The 22674-nt window shown below is 39.9% G+C and overlaps 1 protein-coding gene across 1 annotated transcript in view; it reads right to left on the bottom strand.

Annotated features, from left to right (window-relative positions):
• Positions 1-209: 209 nt before the first annotated feature.
• LOC145352889 (uncharacterized) overlaps positions 210-22674 on the bottom strand; it is a 140424-nt gene continuing 117959 nt past the window's right edge. The window contains exons 33-39 of the mRNA XM_080203190.1: positions 15540-15631; positions 12570-12615; positions 9625-9680; positions 6371-6491; positions 5674-5805; positions 2434-2505; positions 210-2124 (exon numbers count right to left, since the gene is read on the bottom strand). Of these exons, the coding sequence (XP_080059316.1) occupies positions 2000-2124; positions 2434-2505; positions 5674-5805; positions 6371-6491; positions 9625-9680; positions 12570-12615; positions 15540-15631 (644 nt within the window). The 3' untranslated portion in view covers positions 210-1999. The remainder of the gene's footprint in view (positions 2125-2433; positions 2506-5673; positions 5806-6370; positions 6492-9624; positions 9681-12569; positions 12616-15539; positions 15632-22674) is intronic.

Below are 22674 nucleotides of genomic sequence, written 5' to 3'. Positions count from 1 at the left end.
TACACCATACCATGTTAATTTTAACTGACATATATAAATTTAGCAGACAAGCTATTTTTAAATGGAAGAGAAACCCCAAGTAGGTACTGCTAGAAGATGTGTTCTATTGCATCCCCTACACAATTCTTTTTGAAAGCATTATTTTCCAAACTCTTTTTTACTGGATTCCTGTCTTTTGTCATGGTACACAAGATAATCTTCAGACAAAATTCTCATTAACATTAACTTTATTTAGAAAATGAACTCCAAGGAATCAACCTCAGTGCATCTGTTTACATAAGAGTACGGAACATCAGGATTTTTTTATCAAAAATATTTTTTGTATTGTTTAAAAAAAGGCTAATCTTAAAACACCACAAAATTAAAATCTAAGAACTTCGCTCTTTCAAAGAGCTAGCATAGCTACAAATGGCCTCATTTACTTTAAGATTGTGATTTTAAATTAGAAATAACCACTTTGTGTATGATATTCTCTACCAGAAAGAGACGCATTTCCTATGTAAAAATAAGCCAACTAGGAGTAAGGTCACACCAGGTAAAGGAATACTACATCATAGGAACCTCTTCTTAACAGTAGAGGAACAGAATAAAATTTTACTCCTGTAATGATTGTACAAAAGACAACCATAAAGTCCGCACTCTTGTAAGTTGTGATATTACAGTGAAAGCATTCAACTGACAAACGAAAAAGATTAGCATTCATAAACTTGACATTGCTGTTTGCTATGCTGCAGTCTTAGTTCTGTACTTGGCAAGCATAAACCATCTAACTGCAATGTACATTCAGTTTAGCTTTTTGGTTGTGCTTTTAACTCAAATTTTAACATACAAATTAGTAATGTAAACATTTTAGCATGTAAATCTTGCTGGTAACAGTGTAGTTGCAGAGTCAGGCAAGCAGCCAGTGTTGTGAAACAAGGCATTACATTCTCTCTCCAAACTGAGTAACTTACCAAGCATTGGATGAATTAGATTTGCTGTTGTATACGAACAAGATTTTGCAGTCTCACCCGCAGAAGAAATTCTTTCTCATCTCAAGCTTAAATAGGTGATTTCAGTTCTAGATTTCCCCATGAGGGAAACATCCTCTCAGCATCTACCCTATCAATCACCCCTCAGAAAAATATGATCACGTCTCATTCTTCTGAGCTTCACTGAGTATAACAGGAGGAGTGTAGACAAAGGAAGAAAGTGTTCTTACTCGTCGAAGGATTGACAAGGTAGAAAGAGAAGGACAAAGTGCAGATTTGGAGTAAATGGCAAGAAAAGCACCATGAGGGAAAGCTTTTTCACAGAGTTATGATCTGAAAAGCACTGCCTGTACGTACAACGGAGACAGGTTCAATGGAAACATTCAAAAGGATTATCTGAAAAGGAAGTGTGTGCAGGGTTTTGCAGAGAAGGTAAAAGGCACTAGGTTAATTGCCGATTCGGATGGTCAAGCAGATAACAGTCTGTGATAACGTGCTTAGATATTGTAGAATAGATTGTAATTATCATGTGGTTGGTTGGCAAAGATGGTTCATTTTGACCTGCCCTAAACACTGTGCTTCAGGTCAGTGTGATATCAGATGACCAGAGGTCAAACTGGTAGGAAGGTCCATGGGGATGCAGCCCAGAAAAATATCCTGCTGCACAAAGGATTGATGAAGCCAGAAGTCCATCACAAACCATCCACTTTGTCATTAAAGTCATATTAGGGTGCAATGAATGTTGTAGGATCCCATTCTGCATGAAGTAAAAGGCTCCTGCCAATTCAGACTAGATGTATCTCAGCCAGTGAAAATCCCTATCAACATAAGCTCCCAGGATGGCAAGTTGACCACCTCCTTTCTTGCTCCGCCACTGGTTCAAATCTACTCGGCGACTTGGGATTTAAAAGCCCCAGAATGTACATGCACAGTTTGATACTGTGCTCTTATGTACAAAATTTCATTACTTCTAATAACAAATATAGCTTCAGCGTGGGACAGATAGGATGGTGGTAAACTTGGTGCAGTCATTTCTCCTTGTGAGACTTCTGATTCAGTGATCCAGCTAGCTTTCTCATCTCCTCAACAAGACATTCTCTTCTTTGCAAAAATATTTTTTCTTCTTCAAGATGTTGCAGGTTTTGATGTATTTCTGTTAAGGGAGAAAACAATGGGAGTGAGGATTTTGTTAAATAAAGGCATTTATATAGTACCTTTCAGGACATCCCAAAGAACCAGTGAATAACGTCAATTTGAAATATAGTCACTACAGAAAATGTGGCAGCTAATTGATAAACAACAGGGCTCTACAAACAGCAATGAGATGATAAGATTCAATTTTTGGATATTGGTTGAGCTAAATATTGACCTATTCCATGTCCCCACAATGCTCTCTGATGCTGAGTGTTTCCAGATATTTAGCAGGCAACAGTATTTTGCTCTCATACAATGCAATGCTTACCCGATTGAAATTCTGACAAAAAGTCTTGAAATGGATCCACAGTCAGAAGTATTGCTTGTGCTGTGTCATAGTCTGAAAGAACATGGTTAACAGGAAGTAAAAATAAGTGATGGATTTAAACTTCCTGAGTTGCAATTTATAGGTACAGATAATCCCACTGTGCTGGAAACACAGATAACACTGATCAATCACAAAACAGGCAATCATTTGCACTATGCTAGTGAATGAAAATCCCAACGTTTCTTAAACTTATTCCACTTTTCTCTCTAGATTTATTTAATTTTTTTTCTAAAGTAGCTGAAGTTTTGTGCTCCCTATTATCTATTACACATCAATCTAATCTCAGCCAGCTAGCAGTTGGGGCACCAACATTAATTTCATTGACTTGACGAGTTAGAAATTTGGAAAGAGAATGGCCAGGTGTTTCCACTCCAGTTGGTTCTCTCCCTACACCAACTAGTAGAAAATGTAGATGTTGAGTGGGGTTGAGTCAGATATCTCTCTATAATCAAAAAAGGCTCACCAGCAGTCACTACCTATGTTTGACATTGGAGGGGGTACAGAGTAGATTCACTTGGTTGATTCCAGAGTTGGAAAATGAGGAAAGACTGAGTAGACTGGGGCCATACTTATTGGAATTCAGAAGAATGAGGGGAGATCTTATAGAAACATAAGATTATGAAGGGAATAGATAAGATGGAAGCAGGGAAGTTGTTTCCACTGGCAGGTGAAACTAGAACTAGGGGCATGACCTCAAAATAAGGGGGAGCAGATTTAGGATCGAGTTGAGGAGGAACTTCTTCACACAAAGGGTTGTGAATCTGTGGAATTCCCTGCCCATTGAAGTAGTTGAATGTTTTTAAGGCAAGGATATATCAATTTTTGAACAGTAAAGGAATTAAGGGTTATGGTGATTGGAGCTGAGTCCACGAAAAGATCAGCCATGATCTTATTGAATGATGGAGCAGGCCCAAGGGGTCAGATGGCGGACTCCTGCTCCTAGTTCTTATGTTCTTATGAAGTTACACAAAAGTGTAGAATAAAAGTTCTCACAAATATTAAAGTTTATTTCACTGTAAAAGTGTTGTAACTGTAGTTCATTAACATCAATCTACATTTGATATTGTAATATGACAACTTATAAAAACAATGCCGCCTCCCCCAAGGACCTCAAATAAGCTGCTCCTGACCCATTCCTTAAGAGCACTTTGTATTGGGCCTATATGTTTGGATGGTTTTAAGTTGCACTTTCTCGTTTGTTACAAGTGGAGGAGTAATGGGAAGGAATGAAAGAAGACCCTTAGTAATTGGTGAGAAAATCAGAACCAATCTCTGGAGTTGAGCTGCAAATGAAACAGGAATTGGTTGCAGTATAGAAGTCCCAGGAAGAGCAAGTTTCACAATCGAGATTTTCAGCAAATAATACTCAACGTTTCGGACAATTGGCTCCTACCCAACCCAGACTGTTGAATCAAATTTCTGTTGCAAATCCCAAAACTAAACCTGACCTGGGTACAGTTTAAATGACAGCATTGTGTCGAATAATTGCCATTCCTGCCTAGAATAGAAAACTGAAAAATTACCCTTTCAGAATTACTGAAGCAATGCTCGATGCAGTGCTGTAAGATGCCGATGTGACACACTAATGAATGTTGTCGACCCTACCATTGACTAGCACAATGTGCAATTGACTGTAGCCCACCCCTATTGGCACCCACCTTCTATTGGCTAGCTGATAGAAGACCGAGGGTGGTGGTTGATGGGAAATATTCAGCCTGGAGTTCAGTTACTAGTGGTGTACCGCAGGGATCTGTTTTGGGGTCACTGCTGTATGTCATTTTTATAAATGACCTAGATGAGGGTGTAGAAGGATGGGTTAGTAAATATGCAGACGACACTAAAGTCAGAGGAGTTGTAGACAGTGAGTATAGATGTTACAGTTTGCGGAGGGACATAGATAAGCTGCAGAGCTGGGCTGAGAGGTGGCAAATGGAGTTTAATGCGGAAAAGTGTGAGGTGATTCACTTTGGTAAGAGTAACAGGAGTACAGAATATAGAGCTAATGGAAGGACTCTTGGTAGTGTCGACGAGCAGAGAGATCTCGGTGTACATGTGCATAGATCCCTGAAAGTTGGCACCCAGGTTGATAAGGTTGTTAAGGCGGCGTACGGTGTGTTAGCTTTTATTGGTAGAGGGATTGAATTTCAGAGCCGTGAGGTCATGTTACAACTGTACAAAACTCTGGTGCATACAGTTCTGGTTGTTACATTATAAGAAAGATGTGGAAGCACTGGAAAGGGTGCAGAGGAGGTTTACCAGGATGTTGCCTGGTATGGTGGGAAGGTCTTATGAGGAAAGGCTGAGGGACTTGAAGTTGTTTCCGTTAGAGAGAAGGTTAAGAGGTGACCTAATTGAGGCAGACAAGATGATCACAGGATTAGATAGGGTGGACAGTGAGAGTCTTTTTCCTCGGATGGTGATGGCTAACACGAGGGGACATAGCTCTAAATTGAGGGGTGATAATTATAGGACGGATGTCAGAGTTAGGTTCTTTACTCAGAGTAGTAAGGGCGTGGAATGCCATGCCTGCAACAGTTGTGGACTCGCCAACTTTAAGGGCATTCAAATGGTCAGTGGATAGGCATATGGATAACATTGGAATAGTTTAGGTTAGAGGGTCATTAGATTCGTTCCACTGGTCGGTGCAACGGAGGGCCAAAGGGCCTGTACTGCGCTGTAATGTTCTATGTTCTCTCCCCCACCCACCACAGTGCGAGTCCTTCTGTGGTATGGGTGCTAATTTACTGTGTATAAATATGGCTTGAAATGATGAGAGGTTTAGGAATTGAATTAACAGTCATCTGGAAATAGAACAGAACTTGAAGGCAACTGTTGTTCCAGAAACTGAAAACAAATTTAGTAATCCCATAGATGGTGATGGTGATGGAATTGGGAGATCAGAGTTTTGCACTTCTCTGCAATGTTCTGTACCAGTCACCATGCACAAGAGGGCTGCCAAAGCTATAGCAGATCAGAAAAATTATTATGGCACATTGTTAATATGGAGTAATTAATACGATAGTACAAAGCTACAGAAACGTGATGTCATCTGATTAAACTAAATAACCTCTTGCACAATTCACTTTATTTTTGCTTAAAGACATCAATTTATTTATTTGGATTCAATAGAAGAAAATCATTCACATCTGACTACAGCCCAGACACTCAATGCTAACATACCTTTCTCTGTTGCTTTTTCATTAATTATATTTTGCTGAATGGAATTCAGTTTATTCTGGATTTTCATGAAGATCTTCTCCACACATTGTGCTTCCTTGCATTTCTTCCAGAATGTCTTTGCTTGTCCTGTTGCTGTTCAAACATATTTGTTTGTTAACTGCACAGAAAAATGACATATTTGAACAGTTCAGTTCATGTATCTGGCTTCCTGCAAATCATTCTCTTACCAAGAGTCTTAATTCCTACTTCTGGCACTTGATTCTAACACTAAGATGAGTGTTTTGGATAGGGGAAGTCAGAAAAGGCACAGAAAGGTAATGACAGAGAAAGGTGAGAAGTAGAGGTTGAGTCACTCAGCAAAGAACAAGCATCTTTTGAGTATTCTGGCTAGTGACCCAAGACAAACTTGATCCATATAGAAGTTAAGAATTCTTCAAAAGAAAACTGCCGATTTAAGTTTCATTTGAAATCAGATAGAAATGTCAAGGAACTTAACAGATCCAGGTTACAGGGTAAGGTAGCCAAGTATTTATGGCATTCAACCAGTGTCTCATTGGACAAAAGGGAAAACTAGTTAAACACAAGGGAGAAAAGAAGATAATGCTTATAGAATTTGAAGATGGTAGGAGGAGGTTCATGTGAAACATGGAATTAAGAATCAAATAGATTTCTTGAAGATTGAAATTTTTTTTATTACTTGATGGTTCATGATGTTCTCTGCATGTGGTTACGGCCTCTTCTGCAATCTGCATTTGGACTTCCTGCTGTATGTCTTCAGGCTCCTCCTGGACTTCTACCTCTCTGACCACTCCCTCTTGCTAGAAAAAAAACGCATTCCTAAGTAAGTGGATTTTTGGTTCCCGGGCCATTGTCAATTTTGCTACTTATATACTGTATTCAAAATAATGTAATTTGAGGCATCAGGTGAAATATGTGGTGAGTATAGTCCGGTTGGAACTTTGGACCTGTGGTTCCCAGAACTCTCCACCTATCCATGCACCACATTTGGTTCTGATGTGGAGTTGTCAGCATTGGACTGGGTTGAGCACAGTAAAAAGTCTCAGAACACCAGGTTAAAGTCTAACAGGTTTATTTTTGGAATCATGAGCTTTCAGAGCATGGCAGTGTAATTCCAAATAAACCTGTTGGACTTTAACCTGGTGTTCTGAGGCTTCTTACATATTTGGTTCTGTTGTAGACTTGATAAAAGACTATTTGCTATAATTAGTTAATAACTCCATTATTGTTGTATCATGTAACTATAAGGATGTTGCAAGGTAAACTAGATAGACTTTTGTCTTTTCATTCAGCAATTCCCATTTTCTTATAGATACTTGGCTGGCTCTAGAGCTCATTCACTGATCTTCCTTCCTTTTCCTACAAAGTTGTGTCTGACCTCTGCCATGCAATATTGTTACCTCTGAGACAAGATTAGTATTTCTAATAGCTGACTGAACATGCCACATATTGCCCGGTGCTCATATATAACCCAACAAGCTGGGAAGCACATGTCCCTTCATCAGAGATGTGAAAAAACTTTAGTTGCAAACTGTACAACCTTCAAACCCAGAATGGCATTGCTATTAACTCCATTTTCTGTCCTTTTCAACCTGAAAAGCTGTTAATTTCCTCAGTTCTAGGCATACTAGATTGTGTTTGCTATGTCAAATTTCTTAATGAAAAAAGCAAAAAGCTTGCATTATTTAACACTATTAACATCAAAAACATCCAAAGCCACTTCCCAGGTGCATGTGAACACGAGGAGGAAGTATTTGGCAGACTGGCCAAAAGTGTGGTTTTAAGAAGAGCTATAAAGGATGCATGAGCGATGGAGAGAAATATGGGGTTTTCAGAGAGCTGGATGCAAATGCAATAGTTGGATGTCAGTGGAAGTGGGAGGGTGACACTAAAGAAGCTGAAGTCAGAAAATACGGTTCAGGCAGGAATGTTTTAAATCCAAGAAATTTAAACTTGAAAATGTTTTGAAACAAATGTAAGGTGTCAAAAACTGACTTACAATCACGAGTTTTATAAAATTCTTACGTTTTGGAACTGTCTTTAATTCAGGGTAAAATAAAGGGGGGTGTCATGTGATCTGTTCTTGCATCTGCATGACAAGTCGTCTGAGTGATGTTGGCTGTTAAAGATTAAAGAGAAGCCCAAGCTGTTTTGCTGGAAAGAGGAATGTTGTTCACACTTGGGAGACAATGGAGCCTGTGTGCTAACAGTGGATTGACTGAGTCTCCAAAATCCTAGTGTTGTGAATGTTGTTTTGTAAATAGCTGTACTTTAAAACTGTCCATTTAATTCCAATATAAAAGAGAGTTGGGGTCTTGAGAGCAAATTGGCATTTCTCCCTAGGTACAATGCCGATGTGATTCACATTGCCATGGAGATGAGTTTCAAGAGGAAACTGATTTAAGATATCCACAAAATTGTTACAGTGCAGAAGGTGGTGATTTGGCCCATACTGCAACCTAAAAACACAAACACAAACTCTGCCAGGATCCAAGACAGAAAACTGTTATAGGCAGTAAGATGTTGCTGTTTACTATGTAGGAATGCAGATGAGTTTTCACGCTCTGATTGAAATGACTGAATTCATGAGTTTAAACAAGCTTGGAAATTTCACCTAGCTTGTCCTGGAGGAAGAATCTCCAGTAGGAGAATGGCTCACTTTGAAAGACATTTCTATGATTAAGGGTTCCCAGGCCAAAAGAGGAACAGAGGACGAAAAAATCCTTGGCAACTAAAAGTCACCTTGGATTGGTTTTGGGAGAAATTAATGTCCACTTAAAGACTAGTCTAATTATATCCGTGAAATGCACTTTCAATTAAGATAAAAGGGGTTGCCTCGAAAGATGTGTTTTAATCAAAAGTGCTTTCAGTCTTTTATTATAGTAAAAATCTTAAAAACATATATCTTATGTCAGCCTTTCATGTATTTATTGGAAATTCAATTATTTTAAAAAAAACATTGTTTTCTACAAATATTGTAATAACTTTTGATAGAAAATGTTCACACTTTGTCAGAAATAGGTAAATGGGTAAATCCACTTCGTTATAGCGATAGGAGTAGATAAATACATAAACTCGGGAGTCCTGGTTAGAACTCAAAACTGAGGGCTGCTTTTGTCTGAAGGGAATGAACCTATTCCAGTTGTTGCTTAGACCAGTAACAGTCAAGGAGAAAAGCAATTCCAAAGAGCCTCTGCTGCTTTTTGAAAATTTATTGGATGAGTTTTCACTTCTAGACCAAAAATCACCCATCATCAGTGAATATACTTAAAGCTTATTAGCAATGTTGATTCTTTTCAGAAAAATCCACACATGCCCGTGGATTGGACGTTTCTGTTTGTGGAAGAATCCAAAACCAGAGATCTTAAATAAAAGACTGTCACTAAAAAGTCCAATAAGGAAGTCAGTAGGAAGTTCTTGATCAGAAAATTGTTAGAATGTGGAACCCCCTATACAAGGGGGAATAATATAGATGCATTTAAGGGCCAGCTAGCTAAATAATGAGGGGAAAGGTATAGATGAGTACTCTGATATAAATTAAATAAATTGATTGGCAGAAAGTTCATGTGAATTATTAACACCACCATAGACTAGTTGGGCCAAATTTCCTGTTTCCATGCTGTTATTTCTCATACCAAGGAAGATTCACAGTGACAAGAGGCCTTAAATAAAGCAATTATATATGCCTAAACCATGCTTAGCTTGGCGTATATGAAATGTGATGGAATAAATTTTACTTTAGAATTGAAAACCACAGCCACATTTATATCATCTAATCATCCAGGTATCTATTAGCATGCGGTTTAATTAAGCTATATTTCATTGCAGATTTATATTTAAATAATTATAAACAATGTAATATAGCTTGTTCTATAGCAGCACACATTAGATCAACTAGAAACCCAATGCCAAATTTAACTTTATCAAACATACTTGGTCTACATTTGTGCTCGTATCACTGCAGTTCCCATCATTTGGCTCATTTTCATCTGTAAAATAAATATCAATCTGTGTGAGACTCTTAAATGTGCAATGATTCATTCTTTTGATCTTGCACAACAAATCAGAAGTTATTTTACTTATGAGACCTGTGCTCATCAATTATTTTTCTAACATGATGAATAAACCACTCTGGACACCACCATATTGACCATAACAGACCCTAAAAATTAAAAGGAAGGGACAGCTGCTTAGATAGTTCCTTCTTGATTTCATCTGATAATTTTCTTGACATGTCTTTCATAGCTAATGGATTTTTTCAATGTTTGTTCATGGGATGTGGGCATAGCTGGCTGGGCCAGCATTTACTACCCATCACTAATTGTCCTTGAACTGAATGGCTTCCTAAGCCACTTCAGAGGACAGTTAAGAGTCAATACATTGTTGTGGGTCTGGAATCAAATATTTAACATTTTGAACTACTTCTTCAAAGGTTTCCCACTGTTTATTACCGCCACATGCTTATTTTTTCAAACAACCCCTCAGCTTTCCCCTCATATCTTTGCAGTTGGGTTTGTGTAAGATTCTGGTCCATGATTGGAGCATGTTGTTTTCAAACGTATTGTGGAATTTAATAGTATTATGATCACTATTTCCCAATGAATCTTTCACTATAATATTACTAATTAACCCTGCCTGATTGAACAATAAAATATCTCAAATAGCTTTATCCCTCATTTATTTTACAACATATTGCTCCAGGAAACTTAGAATGATAGCATCCCTACAGTGCAGGAGGTGGCCATTCGGCACACTGACTCTGCATCAACCATAATCCCATCCAGTCCCTATTCCGGTAAACCCCCATATTTACCCTGCTAATCCCCTGACACTAGGGTCAATTTATCATGGCCAATCAACCTAACCCACACATCTTTGGATTGTGGGAGGAAACCCACACAGACACAGGGAAAACATGCAAACTCCACACAGACAGTGACCCGAAGTCGGAATTGAATCCGGACCCTGGTGCTGTGAGGCAGCAGTGTTAACAACCATGCTGCCCACATCCCGCAACCCCCTCCACCCCCACAACTTCCATCAAAGCATTGTATAAACTCATCTTCCAGGACTGCCTTTGTAAATGTGGTTATTCCAGTTTATATGAAGATTAAAGTCCCCCACAACTATCACATTGTCTCTGTTACAAGCCCCAATAACATATTACTTAATGCTCTGTCCAATGATACACCTACAGTAAGCATTTTCTGATGCATGCTGTTCATAATTTCCACCCATACTAATTCTACTTCCTGATTTTCTGAGTCACTACTCCTTTACACTAATGCCCTTATGCTGTCCTTTATTGGCTGTGCTACTGCTTTTTTCCATTTTGCTTGTCCTTTCAAAATGTTATGTATCCTGAAATATCTATTTCCAAACCTTGATTATCTTATCATGTCTCTGTAATGGCAATCAGGTCAAAACCATTTATCTCCATTTATACCATCTTATGCTCTCTGCATTCAGAAAAAGTGACTTCATTTTTTTAATAAATCATTATTTTCTGCATGGACCTTGCTCTGTAATACTGTTGTTAAAGTCTTTGTCCCTTTCAGCTTGTTTTACCCACATCAATATACTTTTCTATTGCCTCAAACTTTTATCTTTGGAGCTCTAAATCTCCCTCTATCTGAACTTTCCTCCCACTCTTTCTTTGAAGCCCCTTTACCTGCTCTCACCATATTTCCATAGACACAAATAATAAAAGAAAAATTAAACAAGGGGTGGGGAACCAAAGGATGTGCAAGATAAATGACATTAATGGCAGATACTGAATTATTATATTTTACTCAATGTTAACAAAATAAGCATTTAGCTCGTGGATAGCATAAGAAGATGATTAATGCAGACAGAATAGGAAAGGAGAAAATAATTGATAAAATTGAAAGAAGATAAAACACCAGGCCAATAGAGCTAGCACTCAGGAAGAATGCAACTTTCAGTCTGATGGCTAAATGAACCTTGACGTTCATTGTGATCTGATACTTTTGATCTTTCCTTGCCAAGTATCTTAAAAAACAACAAACTGAATGCAGTAGAAAAGCAAAATAATTTTATTCTCGCCTGTATTCTGAGTTTAAGAACAGCATCAGAGGTCAGCAAAGCAATTAAAAATTCTAACAGAAATTGGGACTGATACCCAGGGTATAAAATTCAAAAGTAGTGAAGTTATGTTAAAATTTTATTTTAATAATTGTAAAACTTGAATTTTAACCCTGATCAAACTATTCTTCAAACATCATGCAACATTCTGGTGTGTATACGATAGAAAGAACTCAGAAGCTCTGGAGGAATTGTAAAAAGGATTTACAAGGATAGTATCTGAACAAGTGAGATTCCAACTATTGGGAAATACTGGATTGATAGCATTTTATCTTTAGATAGATATTGAGGTGAACTAGCCGAGGACTTAACGCCAAAAATAAGTTAGATGAAGCAGATGTGGAACAGATGGTTCTGCTTATGGCAAAATCCAAAACTAAGGGTCAGAATTACAATATGGTTACTGATAAATCCAATAGGGAATTCAGGGAACATTTATTTGCTCAGACACTGGTTGGAATGAGTAATTCACTACCACAGGAAATGGTTGAGGAAAATAGCATAAATGCTTTCAAAAGGAAACTGGACAAATATGTAAGAAGAAAGAAATAGAAAGATATGCTGAAAGGGCAAGATGATGAAATGGAATGGGAGATTTGTGCTGGGTATAAACAGAGTGGACTAACTGGACTGATTGGCCATGTAATCTAATAGGACAAGGAATCTGCCATACTGTTTGTAACTGAATGAATAATTGCCATGACAGTGCTATTTTTGGGTTTGCTGCTTGCATTTCAGCTCAGTAAATGAAATACAAAATAAAATGATTGTACCTGAAATGGGAGGTGGATCAGGATGTGAATTCTTGGTACTAACAGGCTAGAAGAAAAAGTGTTGCTTTAAATGAGTAGAAAAATATATAAACAAACAGTATTACCTGAAAACAAAATTTTCTTACACTATACTGACATTTTCATAGAATCTACTTAATTAATGGCTGGTATATATTCGAGAGGAGACCCAGAGGGAAGAATATATTCTACATTTTAAAGGTCAAGAGCTTCAAGTTTTTAGATGTCCAGATCACCAATAACCTGTCCTGGTCTCCCCATGCTCACACTACAGTTAAGAAAGCCCACAAATGCCTCTCCTTTCTCGGAAGACACGTCAGCTATGACTCCAACTTTTACTGATGCACCATAAAAAGCATTCTTTCTGGTTGTGACACAGCTTGGTATGGCTCCTGTTCTGCCCAAGACAGCACGGAACTACAAAAGGTTGTGAATGTAGCCCGATCCATCACTCAAACCAGCCTCCCATCCACTGACTCTGTCTATCCTTCCTGCTGCCTCAGCAAAGCAGCCAGCATAATTAAGGACCCCACGCACCCCTGACATTCTCTCTTCCACCTTCTTCCATCGGGGGAAAAAAATACAAAAGTCTGAGGTCACGTCCCAATTCAAGAACGGCTTCTTCGCTGCTGCAGCCATCAGACTTCTGATTGGACTTAGCTTGCATTAAGTTGATCTTTCTTTATACCCTAGCTGTGACTGTAATACCACATGCTGCACTTTCTCGTGCCCTTCTCTATGAACAGTATGTTTTGTCTGTATAGCGTGCAAGAAACAATACTTTTCACTTATGCTAATACATGTGAAATAATAAATCAAATATCAAATTGTTCTGATCAACAATGCATTGTCTGGAACCATGGTCAAAACAGATTCAAATTGTAACTTGAAAGGAAATTGGATATATATTTGAAAGATAGACATTTTTGGGCTATAGGGAAAAAGCAGGAAGTGGGACTAATTGGATGATTCTTTTAAAAGAGACTACATAGGCAGCATGGCTCAAATGGCTTCCTTCTGTGCTGCAAAATTTTATGATTCAACATTGACTCAAATGAGCACAGTCAGAACAATCTCAGTTTTATGCAACTGATAAAACACTCAAGTCATAGGAAGCAACTAGTCTGAAACATTGGTGGTAGCAGGTCCACTGTATTAAGGCAGTTTTTGGCAGATTCAAATTTTGCATGATCCACAGAACATTTTGTTAGGCACCGGGGCTTCTGGAATGTGTGAAGTTCATGTCGGCTCAATTCAGGAGGCCAGGTGAGTAAGTCAATCATTTCAGGAAAAGCCTCTTCACACAAAAGGTTAGTGGAAACCAGAAAACCCCTCCCCTTAAAAGCTGTTGAAGACAGATCAGTTAAAAATTTTTAATGAGGTAGATTTTTATTTGGTAAGATGACCAATGGACCTGGAGGAGATACAGATCAGCCCTGGTTGAACTGAACGGCAGAACAGATCTATGTCTGAGAAGCCGACTCCTAATCCTATGTTCAAGCCTTCAGCTCAACAGACAGATGTATTGCTTATAACGTGGTTAGTGAGTCATTTCTGGTTAAAATAGAAATTCCGATTCTCAGTTCCAAACCGAGGAATCATTCAGCACTGGACACAGTGTGACTGAACCCTGACTGTTGATTCCTTGGCAATTGGCGTGGAAAAGACAAAAGCCAGGATATTCCAACTTCGCACCCCAGTAGGATCTTCTGGTCCTGCCGAAGTCAATGGGTTGCATTTTTAATTTTCTACATATAATATTGAGTATGATAGTGTGGTGGTTAGGTTAACGGACTAGTAATTCTGAGAGTACGAGTTTAAATCCCGCTCTGGCAGTTTCCAAATTTTACTTCTTTTAAAAAAGCTTGGAAATAAAACAGTTATCAGTAAAAGTGATCATGAAGCTGTCACATTGATGTACAAATCCAACTTAGTCTCCTAATATGTGACTGTGCTTTAAAGCTCTTAAGGTATGAATGAATGTGCAAGGTAGAACAGTGGTTAGCATTGCTGCTTCATAGTGCCAGGGACCTGGGTTTGATTCCCAGCTGGGCCACTGTCTGTGCGGAGTCTGCACGTTCTTTCTTTGTCTGCATGGGTTTCCTCAGAGTGCTCCAGTTTCCTCCCACGCTCCAAAGATGTGCAGGTTAGGTTGATTGGCTATGATAAATTGACCCTAGTATCAAGGGGATTAGCAGCGTAACTATGTGAGGTTATGGGAATAGGGCCTGGGTTGGATTGTGGTTGGTACAGATTCAATGGGCCAAACGGTCATCTTCTACACTGTGGGGATTCTATGGTTCTTGTACTACTCTGCCGGATTTTGACCACAGTCCGAGAATGAAAAACAAAGTATTGGTCGGTCTCCCATGTGATTGCTGATGGTGAGGCAGAGATTATGCTGTTTAGCCAGTTGACTGTCATTTAACTTTTGTTTGCAGATCAAATATCCCATCAACTGCCTCTCTGTGGCAATAGCCAGTATTACTGAGCTCTTAGCATTTTCTCCCTCACCGCCACTGATCTTCATTAGTCCCAGTTTCCATTTCTGGTAAGGGGTCCATATTTGAAATATCAATCTGCTCTTTCCCTTTGCATTACAGCAGGTATTGCAGAATCATGTCCCTTTGGGCCTAAAGGTGTCAGGTGACATGCAGATGAATCACTTGCTTCACAAACACTTCCACGTGCTACAATTAGGAACAATACAACTATCATTTGAATTGAAATATCAGATACCTGGATTCAATTTATGAAGAGGTGTTTGACATGAAATACTTCAACAAAAGCCACAACTCGAACCTTTGTTCTACCCTTGTTTTTGTCAGATCGTCCTATTTGTTGAGTTCACCATGGATGTTATAGACACTACATTGTCAATCACTGACATAGTGATATATGAAGGCATCCTTTATCTCCCTGATTTTGTTTCTCAATTACGTGCCAACACACCTCAACAATACTCCAATGCACCGCAACCAACTGAGCTTCAATTTGACCATCTTGATGAGTCCTTCCACTGAACAAGGACGGTGACCATTCTGCTTCACAAAGAGAAAGAGAATAATTAAAAATAAAAGTTTTTTTAAAGTTTATTTTTTAGTGTCACAAGTAAGTTTCATTAACATGGCAATGAAGTTACTGTGAAAATCTCTCAGTCGCCACACTCTGGTGCCTATTTGGGTACACTGAAGGAGAACTGAGTGTTGCCAATGCACCTAATAAAGTCAGACAAAGATGATTTTGAGAATCCTTAACATGTCATGGGAGAATTGCAAAAATCACTAAAATGCTACTTACCTCTGAGAATGATAGAAAGTCAAACATGAAAGAAAAACTCTTTCAAACCAGTGGCAGTTTTAACATCCAACAGGCTGACAACCTTGATTCAGCGATCCATCACACAAACCAGCCTCCCATCCACTGACTCTGTCTACACTTCCCGCTGCCAGCATAATTAAGGACCCCGCACAACCCAGACATTCTCTCTCCCACCTTCTTCCTTAGGGAAAAAGATACAACGTTCTGAGGTCACATAGCAACTGACTCAAGAACAGCTTCTTCCCTGCTCCCGTCAGACTTTTGAATGGACCTACCTTGCATTAAGTTGATCTTTCTCTACACCCTAGCTATGACTGTAACACTACATTCTGCACTCTCTCATTTCCTTCTCTATCAACGGTATGCTTTGTCTGTGTACTGCATAAGAAAATTCTTTTCACTGTATGCTACTGTGACAATAAATCAAATCAAATCAAACCTCACACTGAAGCAGAAAATCATGGAATCAAGTCTCACTCGAGGGACGTGAGCACATTATCATGACTGGAACCTTAACAAAGTGCAAAGGCTAACTTGCTCTGTCAGAAGTGCCATCTTTTGGTAGAAATAAATCTCATCTCCCTCTCAGGCGAATGTAATAGACAATGGCATTTTCTTAATGCTCTGGGAATTTATCCTTCAATCAACAACACCCAAAAAAGATCTGGCCATTTTCAACATCCTCAGAGTTACCACTGATCAGAAACTGAATTAGACAAACCATATAAATATTGTGGCTACAAGAACAAATCAGAGGCTGGAAATTCTGCAGAAAGTAACTCACCTCCTGACTCCCCAAAGTCTGTCCAGCTATCTACAAGGCAAAAATCAGGAAGGTGATGGAATATTCCCCATGCCTAGATGGCTGCAGTCCAACAACACTCAAGAAGCTGAATGCCCCCCTGCCCAGGAAAAATCAGCCTGTTTGATTGGTAACCCTCTACCTCAGATGAACATACAAAATAAGAGCAGGAGGCCATTTGATCATTTGAGTTTGCTCTGCCATTCATGGCTCATCTGTCTGGATTTCGAATTCCACATTCCCATCTACCCCTGATGACCTTTGATTTCCTGACAAAATGAGAGTCTAGCTATCACAAACTGAAAAATATTCAATCACCAACAGCGCCCCTCATCCCCAAAATCCACCCCCTTCTCAAGCATAATTCTGAGATTGCACCACCCCCATCTCTGTCCTGAAAAGGGTAACAACTAATTTTAATATGGCGTACTGGGTTCTCGCACAAAAGAAAACTTCCTTTCCACATCCACCTTGTCAAACCTGTTCAGGATCTTATGCCATTCAATCAAGTCCCTCATTCTTCTACATTCCAATGGAAACAAGCCCAATCTTTCCAGTCTTTCCAATCTTTCCTTAAGGCAACCACTCATTTCTGGTATCAATTTAGTAAACCTCGTCTGAACTACCTCCAGTGCATTGACATAGACTCATAGAATCCCTACAGTGCAGGAGGTGGCCATTTGGCCCATCGAGTCTGCACTGACCACAATCCCACCCAGGCCCTATTCCCATAACGCCACATATTTACCCTGACACTAGGTCAATTTAGCATGGCCAATCAACCTAATCCACACATATTTGGACATTTTTGCTTAAACAGAGACACCAAAACTGCACACACTATTTAAGATGCGCTCTTTTCCAATTGTTTTTTCTTTCTCACAGCATACAGATATAAAAGATTAAAATGGTTAACAGGGTTAGAATTGTTCATTACATTAAAATCATCAGTGCTGTTGACAGGAATATGAAAGAAACAATGTTACAAGGGGCATTTTAATAGAGAATCAAGCTACACGTAGAGAAGTGTTGAAATAATCGATAAACAAGAATTTGATAATGATAGCTGGTCACAAATCAATTCCAGCCTCCTGGACCACCTGGATCCACTACAGTTTGCTTACTGCCACAATAGGTCCACAATAGACGCCATTTCCCTGGCCCTGCATTCAACCCTGGAACACTTACATAACAAGGACACCTATGTCAGACTCCTATTTATTGACTACAGCTCAGCCTTCAACGCTATTATTCCCACGAAACTCATCACCAAACTCCATGGCCTGGGCCTCGGTACCTCCCTCTGTAACTGGATCCTGAACTTCCTAAATCTCAGACCAGTAAGGATAGGCAACAACACCTCCTCCATGATAATCCTCAACACCGGTGCCCCACAAGGCTGTGTTCTCAGCCCCCTACTGTACTGCTTACACACCTATGACTGCGCGGCCAAATTCCCCTCCAATTCGATTTTCAAGCTTGTTGACGACACCACTGTAGTGGCTCGGATCTCAGACAGTGACGAGACAGAACAGGAATGAGATAGAGAATCTGGTGAACTGGTGTGGTAACAATAACCTCTCCCTCAACAAAACGAAGGAGATTGGTATTGGTTTCAGGAAGCATAAAGGAGAACATGCCCGTCTTCATCAACGGGGACGAGGTAGAAAGGGTCGAGAGCTGCACATTTTTAGGTGTCCAGATCACCAACAACCTGTCCTGCTCCCCATAAGCTGACACTATAGTTAAGAAAGCCCACCAATGCCTCTACTTTCTCAGAAGACTAAGGAACTTTGGCATGTCAGCTATGACTCTCTCCAACTTTTACTGATGCATCATAGGAAGCATTCTTTCTGGTTGTATCACAGCTTGGTATGGCTCTTGCTCTGCCCAAGACCACAAGAGACTACAAAAGATCGTGAAAGTAGCCCAATCCATCACGCAAACAAGCCTACCATCCATTGCCTCTGTCCACACTTCCCACTGCCTCAGCAAAGCAGCCAGCATAATTAAGGACCCCACACATTCTCTCTTCCACCTTCTTCCGTCGGAAAAAAGATACAAAAGTCTGAGGTTTCATACCAACTGACTCAAGAACAGCTTCATTCGTGTTTTAAAAGAAAGTGCATTATCTGCAATTATGTAAAAAAAAGTATTCTAAAGGCCAAATCCGCTCTATTCTGCGCAAATAATTTTAGAGCTGAAACAGCTGATGAAGGAAGGTGAGACCATATTCAGACCATTTCTTAAAGTCCTCATCGTGCACGGAGGGTACAAAATGTCATTACAGACCCAATAGTGGTTACAGCCAAGATTGGGCTGGGTAAATCAAATGGATTTCTGAATTTCTTTCCAAATGCTGAAAGTCAATCTTGTCCATTCAGTCATTCTGCAATCCCTTGTGCTATTACCTGTAATTGGCAGTGCTGTTAATGAGAGTTGGCATGTCAGTTTCTCCAGGTTCAGCCATTCCAGTTCTACTCTTTCCCTTAACCAAGCTGTCATAGATTTTAATCGAGCTGCCCAAAAACTAGAATTTAAAATTTGGGAATGTGAATCCTCCTCCTGACTTAGTAAACGGCAATGTTTTAAATTGAACCCTGGGTCATTTTCCTTGCCATATGAAATAGGAGATCCAGAATATTGAATGTAGATTTTGGAATTTGAATAGGTAGCATCTGGAACATGTACAACAACCTGGAAAGGAATTCATCCCAAATACTTCAATCTGCCCTAACAGAGAGAGAGAAAGAGGGATAGGGACAGCCACTGATCGCGATCACTCTTGATGTAGTTAATGATACTGGCGTAATTTGCTCCATCTATTCTATCATTTGATACTAAGACGAGAATACCAAGATATTTAATGCCCCGACTGTGCCATTAAAAGGCACTTTGTGTCTTAATATGGTTGGGTATTTGTCCACTTATTTCCTTCGCTTCAATTTTATCAATGTCAACTTTGCACCCTGAATAATAACCAAACTTTATAATACTCTATCAAATAAAATATTGACACTGAATAATCTGTTAACTATAGCAGGACAACATCAGCATATAATGACATTTGTGCTCTTCTCCAGCTAATAACACCTTTTGTGTCCCTCACCATTTGTGCTAAGGGCTCTATACTTATGGCAGAGAAGGAGGACAGAGGATAGCTTTACCTTGTTTCCTTCTCTAGCTCAAAGGCTTCAGATATATGACCATTCATTCTAACAGAGGCCCATGGACATGAATAAATAATCTGGGTCCAAACCCCCAGGTGGATGAAGTCCGAACTAGTTACACCCATGACAGGCAGTCAAACGCCTTTTCAGCATCTAAAGATAAGATCAATGCTTCTACTCCACTACTTTGGGGATGTGACATGATAATAAAGGAGCCCACAGAGATTCTCTCCAGAGTTATGCCCCATTATAAATCCAGTTTAGTCTGGGTGTATAATCGCAGTTATTAGTCTATTTATTCTATGAGTCAGTATTGATGTTAGAACTTTCCGATCACAATTAAGTGATCCTTAAGCCTCTTAAGGATCAACAAGGTCATCTATGTGCGGATCCACAAGAGATGGGTGAGATCTTAAAATGAATATTCCTCATCAGTATCTACTGTTGAAGAAAGCATGGATGTTAGGGAACTGGGGAAATAAACAGTGATGTCTTGAGGAATGCACATATTACGGAGAAAGAGGTGCTGGAAGTCTTGAAGTGCACCGAGGTAGATAAATCCCCAGGACCTGATGAAGTGTATCCCAGGACATTGTGGGAGGTTAGAGACAAAATTGCAGGTCCCCTAGCAGAGATATTTGAATCATTGATAATCTCAGGAGAGGTGCCTGAAGATTGGAGGATGGCAAACGTTATGCCTTTGTTTAAAAAGGGTTGCAGGAAAAAGCCTGGGAACTACAGTCTGATGAGCCTCACATCTTTGGTTGGCAAGTTGTTGGAAGGTATTTTGAGAGACAGGATTTACAGGCATTTAAAGACATAAGGACTGATTAGAGACAGTCAGCATGACTTTGTGAGCGGAAAATCATTTCTTCACAAATTTGATTCAGTTTTTTTTGAAGGGATAACCAAGAAGGTAGATGAGGGCAGTGCAGTTGATGTTGTCTACATGGACTTTAGCGAGGCCTTTGACAAGGTACCGTATGGTAGGTTGTTGCATAAGGTTAAATCTCACGGGATCCAGGGTGAGGAAGCTAAATAGATAGAAAATTGGCTTGATGACAGAAGCCAGAGGGTAGTTGTAGAGAGTTGTTTTTCAAACTGGAGCCTTTGACCAGCGGTGTGCCTCAGGGATCAGTGCTGTGTCCACTGTTATCTATCATTTACATTAATAATTTGGATGAGAACATAAGAGGTATGGTTACTGAGTTTGCAGATGACACCAAGATTGGTGGCACAGTGGACAGTGAGGAAGTTATCTCGAATTGCAATGGATCTTGATCAATTGGACCAGTGGGCTGACGAATGGCAGATGGAGTTTAGTTTCGATAAATGCAAGGTGATGCATTTTGATAGATTGAACCAGGGCAGGATTTATTCAATTAATGGAAGGGCATTGGAGAGGATTACCAAACAAACAGATCTAGGGGTACAGGCTCATGGCTCCTTGAAAGTGGAGTCACAGTTGGACCACATTGTGAAGGCATTCAGCATGCTTGGTTTCATTGGTCAGAAAACTGAATACGGAGTTGGGACATCTTTTTGAAGTTGTTCAAGACACTGGTGAGGCCACACTGGAATACTGCGTACAGTTCTGGTCACCCTATTATAGATGCATATATAGCATGCTACAGTGCAGAGTGCAGAGAGACCTGGGGGTCCTTGTGCACGAATCACAAAAACTCAGTCTGCAGGTGCAGCAGGTGATCAAGAAGGCAAATGGAATGTTGGCCTTTCTAGCGAGGGGGATAGAATATAAAAGCAGGGAGGTCTTGCTGCAACTGTACAGGGTACTGGTGAGGCCCTAGCTGGAGTACTGTGTGCAGTTTTGGTCGCCGTACTTACGCAAGGATATTTTGGCCTTGGAGGGAGTGCAGAGGAGGTTCACCAGGCTGATACTGGAGATGAGGGGGTTAGCTTATGAAGTGAGATTGAATAGACTGGGTCTGTACTCGTTAGAGTTTAGAACGCTGAGGAGGGGAACTTATAGAGACTTACAAGATAATGAGGGGGCTAGATAGGGTAGACGTAGAGAGATTCTTCCCACTTAGAAAGGATAGCAGAACTAGAGGGCACAGCCTCAAAATAAAGTTGGGGGGGGGGGCCAGTTTAGAACAGAGTTGAGGAGGAACTTCTTCACTCAAAGGGTGGTGAATCTCTGGAATTCTCTGCCCATTGAAGTGGTGGAGGCTACCTTGCTGAATATATTTAAGTCACGGGCAGATAGATTTCTGATAGACAGGGGAATTGAGGGTTATGGGGAGAAAGTGGGAAAGTGGAACTGATCCACTTCTGATCAGCCATAATCTTATTAAATGGCGGGGCAGGCTCGAAGGGCTAGATGGCCTGCTCCTGCTCCTATTTCTTATGAAACGATATTATTAAACTAGAAAGAGTGCAGAAAGTATTTACTAGGATGCTACCGGGACTTGATGGTTTGAGTTATAAGGAGAGGCTGGATTGACTGGAACTTTTTCCTCTGGAGCATAGGAGGCTGAGGGAGATCATATAGCGCTCTGTAAAATAATGAGGTGCATAGATCAGTTAGTCAATATCTTTTTCCAAACGCAGGGCAGGTTTAAGTTGAGAGGGGAAAGACACGATTTTTCACCCAGAGGGTGGTGAGTGTCTGGAACAAGCTGCCAGAGGTAGTAGTAGAGGCAGGTACAATTTTGTCTTTTAAAAGTCGTTTAGACAGACACATGGTAAGATGGGTATAGCGGATACAGGCCAAATGCAGGCAATTGGGGCATTAAAAAAAGGATGGCATGGATTCAACAAGTTCTTTACCACT

This window comes from Carcharhinus amblyrhynchos, chromosome 15 (genome assembly GCF_965287045.1).
Source record: "Carcharhinus amblyrhynchos chromosome 15, sCarAmb.v2.hapA, whole genome shotgun sequence".
Lineage (NCBI taxonomy): Eukaryota > Metazoa > Chordata > Chondrichthyes > Carcharhiniformes > Carcharhinidae > Carcharhinus > Carcharhinus amblyrhynchos.
Note: the sequence above shows the minus strand (reverse complement) of the source record. Positions and strands in the feature narration are given on the sequence as shown.